This window comes from Conger conger, chromosome 2 (genome assembly GCF_963514075.1).
Source record: "Conger conger chromosome 2, fConCon1.1, whole genome shotgun sequence".
In the NCBI taxonomy this organism is placed as follows: domain Eukaryota; kingdom Metazoa; phylum Chordata; class Actinopteri; order Anguilliformes; family Congridae; genus Conger; species Conger conger.
In genome coordinates this window covers 13,522,903-13,535,262 of record NC_083761.1, presented here as the reverse complement: position 1 = coordinate 13,535,262, position 12,360 = coordinate 13,522,903, and the positions used below count along the sequence as shown (strand labels likewise).

The following is a 12,360-nucleotide window of genomic DNA, read 5'->3' as shown; positions in this document are numbered from 1 at the left end:
TAACATGGGTGTAAATATCCTCAAGCCGAGGAGTCAGCACTACAACCTGTGATCAGTGTCTGAATCAGTGAGAACGACTGAATTGTGCTTGGAAAATAACCGCAGTCATCTCAAGGTTGAAAAGATCTTTGTTTCAAAGTTTAAACTGAGTGATGAGTTATGGAGACAATAACTTAATTTTGTAACAGAACAGTTTCACGTGGCCTTTCTTTTTGACATTTAAAAGAACCAAGGACAAAAATAAACATTTAGCGGGTTTGCTCTGAAAGGACTTTACTGTGTTTAGCTGTGTTTAGCTTTCACATCACAGCTGTTCTTAGCAATCTTTGTTCAAGTTAATTATGTCCTCTTTTGTCCAGGAAAAAAAAAACTGTCTGAAGAAAGCCAGTAAGTGAGAACACTACATTGAAAGGGTAGAGTTATTGTTGAGGGCTCTGGCCATGTGATCTTCTTTCGCCCCCTCCCCCTTAAACACACACAACCCTAGGTCTAGCAGACAAGTGTTATAGTCCCCCTGTCCATACTGCTGGCCATAATACAGTACACTTTCTGTATCTCCTGCTGACCCCCACCCCAACTAACCTAACATACTCAATGCTAATTATAACTGCATTCACAAAGTATTATAGGTAAACAAGGGGAAAAGTCAATGCACATACAGCTGCTATAGAGGGAACGGGAAAATAGACATGAAATTGCACATAAATTCAAATAAACACAGCAAAATGCAATGTTTATTTGAATGGTGAACATGGTGAGTTTGGGTAAAACCCCCCAGGTGAAATAAACAACCTGTTCTTCTGAAAAAGCAGATGAGTCTTGCATCTTCTTACTGCATATCTGACAAACGACACAGCCAATCCAGTTATGGGTGTACTACGGCTCCTTTATGTTGATGCATTCGCATTTTTTATTTTCTGGAAAGTGCTAAACTTTACTCAAAAATACTGTTTACTCTTTTGTTGTGACCCTCATTTTGCCACGAACAACATTTTGACAGTGAGTGACTACACACTACTCACATCGCAGCATACCACGTCTGTCATCAGCAGGAGCAAAACACTAAGTCATGGCACTGAAATGGCGTTTCAGAGTCTGTTTCTTGTTTGAGAATGTAAAGCTTCAGAATCTGTCTCTCCTATGCGAATGCACGTATGCAGTGCAACATTCAACCAATGTCACAATTGTAGTTATTATTAAGAATTATTATTATATAGTATTATTATTATTTATAATGGTCCAGGTATGTTGCCAGTAAAAAGACAACATTTGAGAGCTTTCTCTCCAGTTTCTATGATACCAGCATGAGTTCCAAGTTAACATTTTTATTTTCATAATGTGAAAATAAGGAATTCATCTTTTTTTTTAGTTTGAGTAAATCTGATAGCACTCAACCATTCAGTTTCATTTATCTGTTCTCAAATGCAAAGGGCTTAATAAGCACATTGATAGCACTATCTGTGTTTTAAGTGTGATTACGAGGAGTAAGCAAAAACCAGATAAAACCACACTCATTTACTACGAGTGACTGCATTACTTACATAAACAAAGAAATGAATGATTCTGTCTTATATGCTGAGGCCAAAGGCATGTGACCAAAGAACGTGTAGATGAAGGAATGTTAATGATCCCCCTGGGGTACCCAGTGGCCGGGCAGACATACAGTGCAATCTTCCGCAGGACTAATTAAGGCTTACCTGCAGGTCATTTTGCAAATACATTCACGCAAACAAAAGAATGCCTTAAAAAACAGTCAGAAATTAGTCAACAATTCACACAATATCTTTCGATTAGGTAGAGATCAATGTAAAGCCTGCTGTTAGAGAGCTTTTACTGGAGTCAGTAGATTCCTGACGGTGTGAGGTGCAGGCGCATTTCCAGCTGATCAGCTTGTTTACCAGGGTGTCTGCTGTAACCTGAACTGGGAGCTGCCCCGACAGGAACACAAACCGGAATTTGAAACTGTCTTTCCACTAGAAAGCAAGTCAACAGTGAACCAAAATACAGAATGCCTTCATCTCCCTACCAAATGTAGTCTAAATCTGAACATCTCATATAAAAATTCTGATAAAAGGTAACTGACCTACACTAGAAAAACTGCACTTAAATGACACAACGCAACAAGACCTCTTCCGATAGCTATTTTTAAGATATTGTTGAGACTTGCCAAACTTGCTGGTGGACAACCTTAAGAGAGACTGCATGACCATCCAACTGCTGATGCTCTCAACACACATTTGACTTCATAAAAATGAAACAGCACACAAATTTAACAGCACACTAGTCACACTAGGGCAACATTTCAAGCGCCGTACACCAATGTAATAGAACACATACTTCAGGGATTATCTCACTGCTTGCCAACACAGGGCAGGATTTCCCTACGTCAGTCCTGCCAGGAGCCTCAGGCCGGGCACCGGGCCAGCTTACCTGGTGACAGCACGAGTGCAGACGGTGACGATGAAACAGCTTGCCACGATCATCCACCCCCATCCTCCGTCCGGAGGGATGGCTACTGCCTTCTTCATGCCCCCGGCCATGGCAGGGCTCTCGCTGCGCTCTGTGATCCCCTCAGCCCGCCGGGCCCAGTCAGCTTCCCGTAGTCTCCCTCACGCAGGCACGCCGGACATGGAATGTCTCCTGAAGGGAAACCCGCCAGTCACTCTGCTGAACACATGGCGACACAAACAATGGTGGGCTTTTAAAAAACAGACAGAAAAAAAGAGGCAGGATCATGCAAAATGCTACACAGAGTTGCCTCTCCAGGCACAGATCAAACAGGGATCTCGCAAGAGGTCAGGAAGTCACAGTCAACATGTACAGGTGCAGTCCTATACCAGATTTACCTGCAAAATTATTTTTGCGCTCGAACACAAGTGAACTGCAGCAACAAATGGGAAATGTAGGACTTCACAGAAGAGGTGTTTGCTACACTGTCCTGATTTACTCGGTCGTTATAGTCATCAGATTGACCCCTGTAACCCTGTTGAAAAGTTGAGGCATATACAGTCCCGCCTTCTATCACTTTCCATAAAAAAACACTTAAGCCGAATGTGTCAGAGATCCAATGGCTTCCAGTTACATTTTCCCTCAGAGAAAGTAGTATGTTTCCCATGGGAAAAGCAAAAGCTCCAGGAAATTGAAGTTGATACTTAGAAATGAAGAACACGTTCCTTAGAAAGTACAATAAAAATATGCACAGCATAAGCATTAGACTGCAAAACACCTATTACATGTACAGACTAAGAATAAGTCCTCTTCCTCCTGCCTCAGGTTTGACTGGACATTAACATCCCTCCCACCCTCTCCCTACCCCCACTCCCCAACATCATGTGATTCTGCCTGGACACCACAAACTAGCCAAACTACCCTTGCATATGCTCTGCATTTGCTGCCATTACTAGGGCAAGCAAAAGCAAATAAAAACAAGATGGTGGACAACATATTATATGGTGATCTTATTCCTTATTCTAACCAGTCTTTGTCAGATTAAAGAGACCTACAGATATCCGCATAGTTCCATTGCTCCACCTCCTGCACCCATAGCAACCACATGCCTTGAGAAGTAAGGCTACTCCCACAAAGTTTCACAACAGGACAGCAAAGCGACTCTGGAATTAATTTTAGTTGCTCAAACCACAATGATGCATAATTTGGTGTATATGGCATACTGGATACTGTACTTTCAATATCAAAAATAACCTGTTTTATCATTCAACAACAAAAAAAGATCAGAACTGAATATTAACTTCTGTAAAGTATTGTATAATACTCACAGGAAGTGCAGACATCTGGCAATGTCTCTCCATGTACAATATTTGCAACCCTCTGGCCTTATCTCTTTGCCATTGCATTTCCATTATGAAATATCACCAGGCAAGCCGTGTTCTTGATAAAGCATTAATATATTTTATTTAAGAAAAACTAAATAAATATATATCACCTTGGCATATTTTGTGGGATCATTGACTAAAGTCATTTTTTGTATCCATTTTTTGTATCCACAATTGTTTGGGATAGGTCAATTGTAAACAATGGTCCAGCATTTCAAGTGAAAAGTCATCTTGTACAGACTCATAATGCCTAAACAGAAAAAACTACATTTATCAGTGAGTATGTAGTTTTCCTTTATTCAGCAGGCCACAATATAATAAGTGCCGAGTAGTCTACTAAGCAGTGGTTTCAGAGGTTATGCAATTGGGCTACTTGCCAGTTAATGTACATTCAATTTAGTGGCATTCGAGTAAGTGCAATCAATCAATCATTCAAACACTTCTGTAATTACATGTCATGTCAGTGCTTTTAAATCATTTCCAAAGCATGTGTTTGTATATAATTATGGCAGTGATCATTCGTATATTATTTCCATAGTGCGGCCTACAGCTCAAAACAAGCACAAGAAGTAATATTAATAACTGTAAACCGACCTGTGCAACCCTGTGAATTATTTAAGTTAAGAATCAAGAGAAAGAAAATCGTTGGGTGTCTTATATTTATTTTATTGCTATTTCTGTGGCTGTCTGCATTTTTTCTTTTCATCATAGAACACAAAATTGCCGCATTTATACACAGTAATGTCCAGTATTTATTTAACTCTAAAAGAGTAGTCCACATATAAGTCCAATTTTAACCATAACTGGTCACCATAAGGTAAGGGCCGCAAATTCGTTTTGATAAAATCGCATGCAATGGATTAACTGTTTTTAGGCAGAAATTTCCTAGTAAGTATGCGGCAAACCTCTAGAGCATGAAATTAAGATTGTTAAAGCATAATTGCTGTAGTTTTTTACAGACCTGCACCGCCATGCCTTAGTCATTTGCTAAGTGTTTAAAATTAGGTCACGAAAATATTTACGAACAAAATATTGGATATCACGGTGTCAATTATGCAGAACCTACACCGAGTTCCCCATAGGGTTTCCATTTTTTACGCCAATGAATATCTTCAAAACAAGGAGGTTGCCCTAAAACCTGAACAAACAGCTGCATCGACAGTTTACAGGACAGAAGCACATTACACGCTTAATATATAGGCTAAAAATGCACAACGGGGCAAAATAAGTTTCTGGTAAATAATATCAAAGAAGTTCAAGACACCATTTGCTAATCGAGCACGATCAGGGCAGTTGCATAGCATTGAAAGTAAACTCAGAGGAACTTACCTATTCTCAATCACAAGCCACATTCGCCACTTTCGTTGCTCAGCATTCGGATTTCATAATGCAGCAGACCAATGGCATAACGCTTTCCTTTCAAAAGTTGTATACATCTTTACCTCCTCGATTTCTCCATCACTGTTCCTATAACCTTAGTGCTTGGACTGCACAGTTCAGGCACATGCTTGGAGGCGGGCAATTTTACCAACCCCCTCTTTGCAATGAAAGCATGCTGTGAGATTATGTATCACTTGAGAGGTTATGTTCGACACAAATTTAAGCTGGTGGTGGGCTTGTTGGGTTCTATAAACTATAGGCCGACACGACATTTGCACGTTTGGACTGAACGTGACTTTATTGAAGCCTCGATAATGCTCTCCCTGCTTAAAAAGAAAAACAGTTTAAGGTTTTGAAACAGCTGATAGCTGGTCGACTAGTTCAACCCTTTGACTAGTTCACCCAGCTCCATACTCAACATGATTTGACCAGCTATGTTTTGAAACAGCTGGTAGCTGGTATTTCAAGCTGGCCATAGCTGGATTTTACACCAGGGCTTCAAATAGTTTGTGGAATTTCAGGTAGCCTACTAGCATTTAAAACAAAAAATGAGAAACAGATAGTAACAGACTGAACAGACAGTAAAGTGTAGGCTAATACTAGAGAGGATTTTTTCATGCTTGTGTGGTTGAGGCCAAATTTGCTGCTGTCCATATATTTGTTTTATACACTGAATGGGGTTATTGTTTGTGATTTTTATAATCACTTATGTTTTAAACATTCAAACCTTGATAACCATATTTGTCTGTTACAAGTACTCGTCATTTAGACATCAACTACAATATGGGTGAGTTAATAACAAATGCAAAGAGTACCACTGTTACAACCAACCCGCTACTGGAGTGAATTGTGACACTGGGGATGAAACAGAAAATTTGCTTAAATTGGTCCCACACTATAACATTTACACTAAAGAACTTTAACGAAACTAACTAAATGTCTGATTCAATAAAACAAATGACCAATAAAGATATTTATTCTTAAACATGAAATATAAAATAGCCTATTTCTAATATTATTAACATTTGAAAACTTAAAATCCGTTTTACAAATATTAATTGTATTTTCGTATGTATTTCTTCACTGTTTTTAACTAATATTTTTCGAATAAAAAATATATATTTTTCAGTCCTTAAATGTAAAATGCCTTTATTTCTGAAAATATATTTCCAAATCAATATATTGTAACTGTGTGTATGTTTGTGTCAGCTCATTACCCATTTAAATACAAGAGTGCTGTAGTGTGTCTACTGGGACACTGTTTGTTCTTTTCTTCCATTGCCTAGGCATGGTGAGAAATAAATAAATGACAAAAACAATCCATTTTGACAGAATTACGTTATCCCCAACCCAGGCACCATTAGCCAGCTATGTTGTCATGTTGGTTTGAAGCTAGCATGAATTTGAAGCATCATATTTGACTAGAGAAACTGCTTATTACAGCCATGTACCAAATATATATTTGTCTGTGCATATACATAGTATATACAGTATTTGCATTACACCTGTGCCCAAAACCAACAGAAAAACCAAAACAGTAAAGTATGACAACTCAAGTATTACACAGCAGAGGTACACCACTGTAACACATACAAAATTTTAGGCACCACAGTCCTGCCTTCATGAAAGACAAAAAAACTAACCTAAAGCACAAGTGCAATATTTACCCTACCACTGAAAACAATACATTTATTTTCATTTTGGGTATAACGACAGAAGGTATAGTTTTAGTTTGTTCTTAAATATTGGCAGAGGAAGAAGTATTTATCAGATGCTGATGAGCATTCCACAACACGGTACATTACCACAACTCATCCCTTATTGGCCAAATTGGTAGTGTAACAACCATCCCTAGTCTCCCCTACTCATGCCTCCCAAAATAAACCAAAATAAACCATGTTTTCTTGAATTAAGTAACATTTCTCATAATGTAGACCCTTGTTGACCCTTGTTGATACAGAAAGCTGTTTGCTGCCATAACATAGATTTTAATTGTTATGGGAAAACAATATAGGTAGGTGTCTTGGACTAGAAAGAAGAAAAAACCTTGCGCTGGCCATACTGGGAGAAGCTGTTTTCAAGATGTTTGCAATCCTGATTCAGTGTGCCCATGGCAATGCATTGAACTAAGGAAAACAAAAGCAAACCACTGGCATTCAAGTGTCTAACCATCAGCAGTTGGCAGTGTACTATTTGGGTGTTTAAATATAACAGATATGTTTCCATAAGGATCATATCAGATGCTATATAAATAGTGAGGGTATGGCATTTGATCCACTGACGGATTCAGCTACCAGGGCTCACAAATGCAGACATTTAACTTTACTACACAGTTTCTATTCACCTGCTAAATTAGAAAATCAAAATAGATTGTTAGATGTATAGGTTAATATTTTAAGCTATACTTATTAGGGGTTAGTAATATATGTTGGGCACTTTATGTATATTTACTTAATGTAATATTGTTTATTTCATGTAATATCCAAAAAGCCAATGGTGGCTGAACAAAGAGGTCTGCCATGTAGGGTCTGATGATTCTTTGGAGGTGAGCTGGGGCTGACTCCTTAACTGCTTGGAAGGCTAGCACCAATTTGATGCGAGCCATGACAGGCACCAGTGGAGGGAAGTAAGCAATGGGGTGACATGCGAGTGTTTAGGAAGGTTGAAGACCAGATGAGCTGCTGCATTCTGGGTAAGTTGGAGGGGTCTGATGGCGGATGCTGGGAGGCCAGCCAAGAGGAGAGGAACAGTCTGCTGTCCATCACCACGCCGATGCCAATCAGGCAAGAAGAGATATGGGCTGAAACCAGTGTGTCGGATGGTGGGAATGAGATGAAGAGTTGGGTATCGTCCGCATAGCAGTGGTAGGATAGACCATGAGGAGTGATAACAGGGCCAAGGGAACGAGTGTAAAGAGAGAAAAGAAGCGGGCCTAGGATGGAGCCCTGGGGCACTCCTGTGGCAAGGGGTCGAGATGTCGATACTGTACCAACCCAGGCAACCTGGAAGGAGCGACCAGAGAGGTAGGACTCGATCCAGTTCAGGGCTGTGCCTCTGATCCTTGTTGCTGACAGGGAGGACAGGGGGATGGAGTGATCCGCAGTGTCAAAGGCAGCAGAGAGATCTAGAAGAATGAGAACAGAGGAAAGGGAGGCTGCTCGTGCAGCATGGAGTGATTCACTGACGGAGAGGAGTGCAGTCTCCGTTGAGTGGCCAGATCTGAAGCCAGACTGATGGGTGTCTAGCAGGCTGTTCTCAGAAAGGAAAGAAGAAAGTTGATTAGAAGCAGCTCGTTCCATTGTTTTAGATAGAAAAGGAAGAAGAGATACCAGGCGGTAGTTCTAGATAGAGGGGTCCAGGGTGTGCTTTTTTAGCAGCCGGTTGATGTGGGCCCTCTTGGAGGATGATGGAAAACAGCCAGAAGACAGGGAGGAGTTGACAATGGAGGTGACAAATGGGAGAATGTCAGCTGTGATAGTCTGGAGGAGGGAAGAGGGGATAGGGTCAAGGGCACAGGTTGTACAGCGGGGGGAGGGGCACAGAGAGGAGCACGGTGGTGGCAAATGATCTGCGGATGTCTATGACCTTCTCATTGCAAAAATCTGCAAAGTCATCAGCGGTGAAGGAGAACTGAGGTGAAGGAGGCGGTGTGCTGAGGAGAGAGGAAAAAATTGAGAACAGTTTCTGGGGATTAGAAGTGGAGTTGTGATATAAAAATAAAATAAAAATAAAAATAAAATAAAATAAAATAAAAATTGGGTACTGCATATAAAAATGGATGTAATTCCCTCTCAAATCATCCGATATGGATAAATACCATGGAAATAAAGGTGACAGTTCATATTTACTGAACAAGACCCAGTTGCAGGGTCAAGTTGGTGTCTTGTGGGCATCAAGGTAGAGTATGGTTAAAGTATTAGACTTTGGTTTGATGCAATGGCCCAGCAAGGTTGGCATTCAGTCCTGCCAGATCCAAGTATGGCCAGTGCAAAACCTATTTATGAATAACAGGAAAAAGGGTTTGCCAAATTTCACTCGATCATTCTTTAGAATTCGGGGGCCATTTGGTTTTTTTGAAGTGACCATATACTTTGGGGTAATCATTGACAGCTAATGACTTGAAATGTGTCTTCGGCTTTGATAAGGTTTGGAGATGTGTGCTGGGAGCTGAGTTGTGGCAATTTGACATGGACTCTAAACTATATGGTGCAAGAGGCGGATAATTTCAAGATAGAACAACATGAGAGAGATAATGACTGTACAAGATACAGTATGAGGATATGAGGCATTGGTGGTATAAGTGTATTGAAGGGAGCATTCTTTGCTGTCATGAAAGCATTTTTTTTTTTTTTGCCATTTGGCAGACGCTCTTATTCAGAGCGACGTACAGTTGATTAGACTAAGCAGGAGATAATCCTCCCCTGGAGCAATGCAGAGTTAAGGGCCTTGCTCAAGGGCCCAACGGCTGTGCGGATCTTACCTTAACCCTGCTCAGTCTAATCAACTGTACCACTCTCTGGATAAGAGCATCTGCCAAATGCCATTAATGTAATGTAATGAAATTAAGGGGCTACATGACATTCATTCATTCAACTGGCTTGCGAAAGGTCTAATCCTTGGGTTTTTATAATAAATATATTTTGGGTGACCCAACAGGACAGAAACTGTTCCCTGCTGAAAAAACAAACAGCTGGTAGCTGGTTGACCAGTTCAGTTCAGGTGATTTCAGGCTAAAACTCAGTTTCAAGCCTAGGCTGCAGGCTGCACCAGGGATATTGATATTAAAGTTCCTCAATCATTCAACAACTACAGAAATGAACTTTAACATTAGTATAAAGGTGTAAGACTGAATAACATTTTGTACATCAATAGTGTGGAGTGTAAAAATAAATCCTGTCAATACGATAGTAAAGCCCTGAGAAAAAGGACATGCGAAGTTTGAAGTCAGAATGGAATACTGTTTAGCTTCATGTTCTATGCATGTCTGTTGGGAAAGATACTAAAAAGTCTGCAAATTAATAAAGAATGTCATAATTCCAGCTCACCGCCAGAGGGCGGCAAATGATTGATTTATAGTTTGCCAGAGCTCACTGAAACATTATTGGTTGCACCTGCCTTGTCACATATCATGTATATGTGAGTTGCCTGAGTTCCCTTGTTTGTTTCTCAGTCTTGGAGTCTCCTGCATTGTGTTTGCTTAATGGTGTTTCTTTATGTCTCTGCAGTTGGGTAAATACCTCAGTTACCCCCTTACAGCAAGACTAAGTCACTCATGGAGAGGTGGACAGATCTGGTCAGCTTTGGCCCACCAAGGCACCATAGAGCAGAGCTTGGCAGTCCAACAGACCCAGTCATCACCTCAGCTGGAGCCTCTCCTATTCACCTCAATCCCAATCCCAATCCCAGGTCCACTTCTCTCAAACCTCACCTGCCAGCCCCTGACAATATGATAGTCATCCTTGCCAGTGTCAGGGTTTTCTTGCCCAGTACTTCCTGGCCCTTAATTGTCAGCCCTCCAGTTTCCCACAGAACAACATAAGTTGATGTTTGGCATCTCCCTGCTCTCAGGAAGAGCCCTGCCCTGGGCCACAGATCTTAAGGAAACAGCAAACTTTGATTTCCCATCCTTCACCAGCAAGATGAGTGTTTCACCATCTTGTCAGTGGGTGATCTGGGCTGGATCTTCAGAATGCCTAAAAACCGGTTCGCCTCTGGTAGGGGAATGAGTGTAAGACAGCATTCAACACTGCTAATCGCTAGTTTGAGTATTTTGTCATACCTTCCAGTCTTCAGAATGTCCCTGTTTAAAGCTTTGTGTTAGTCTACTTACGTGACTTGGGGAATTGAAACTCGAATGAGGGAGAGGGAGGGAATGCCAGGAGGCAGACCCTGGAGGCAGACCTCATAATCATCTTTCTGTGCTACTGTCATTCTTCTCACCTGATAGGACAACCTGGGGTAACTCAAACTCCTGCTATTGAGTTTTTGTTGGGTTAGAGAATCTATCAAGCCAGATGACTGTTCCTTTGCCTTGTCATGCACTACCTGCACCTAAAGCAAGACCCATACCTCGCCTCCAATGGCCCTCTCATTAAATTGATTCATTACCAGCTAACCCCTTCCAATGGGTTCACCACAAACATAGTCATTGTCAACTGCTTCTTGAAGGCCTTGTTTTATTCCACTGCCTAAATTACCCTCTGTTCGTGACACTGCTGATTTAATGATTCAGCAATGATTTTTCAGATCTGTAGTCTGCTCTAGGATATTGTGTCTGATTGTGGTCCTAGGTTAACTTCTAATTTTTGGAGAGCCTTTTGACCTGTAATTTGTGCCTCTCTCAACTTGTCTTCTGGTTTCCATCCCCAGTCCAGTGGACAGATGGAATGAATACATCAGTACGTGGAGCTGACAGGATCTTTGTGGTCTCTAACCACATCACCAGCACTAAGGCCCTGGTTTGGGTTGAATGTACACAGCACTACAGGCCAGCAATAGGACTGCTTTTGTGTTTGTAGGGTTCACATTGATTGAATTGTTGTCGTCATTATTTGCACCTGTGTCTTGTTATCGTTTGTATTTTTCACCAGTCCCCTTGTTTGTTGCTCAGTCTTCGAGTCTTTTGCCTTGTGTTTGCCTGCTGCATTTTCTCACTTTTCATTCTTGTTTGTTCTAGTTCCAGTCTTTTGTAGTTTTTGTTTTACCCATGTTTAATTTTGTTCCTGATATCTTTGTCCTTGTTTGCTTATTAAAACCACCACTTCACTATTGATCCAGATTCCGATACCTCAGCAACCCAACTGCAGAAATGGTTGGCTCTCCAAGCAGAATGTAGAATCTCCGGGTAACCAACATAATTTAATGATAACGAATATCTGTAATTTATAATATATTATATCTCTAATACAGTACCTCCTAATATCCACTCATTTTTCTTCATAATATTTTTAAAATTGAATTGTTAGCATTCAAATGTATATACTTGGACAAAACACAACTTTCATTTATGGGTGAAAGTGAGGTCTTTTGTTCTGGACTTAAATACAAAACAAAATTTAAAAAAACTGGAATAGAATGGGAATTAAATGGTTATAATCTATTTATACACAATGTTATATTTACAGTCCCATTTAACAGTAACCCAACA

At 40.5% G+C, this 12,360-nt stretch overlaps 1 protein-coding gene across 1 annotated transcript in view; it reads right to left on the bottom strand.

Annotated features, from left to right (window-relative positions):
- Positions 1 to 5,301, bottom strand: part of slc16a12b (solute carrier family 16 member 12b) — a 15,999-nt gene extending 10,698 nt beyond the window's left edge. Inside the window, exons 1-2 of the mRNA XM_061232831.1 lie at positions 5,163 to 5,301; positions 2,431 to 2,667 (exon numbers count right to left, since the gene is read on the bottom strand). Of these exons, the coding sequence (XP_061088815.1) occupies positions 2,431 to 2,540 (110 nt within the window). The 5' untranslated portion in view covers positions 2,541 to 2,667; positions 5,163 to 5,301. The remainder of the gene's footprint in view (positions 1 to 2,430; positions 2,668 to 5,162) is intronic.
- Positions 5,302 to 12,360: the final 7,059 nt, after the last annotated feature.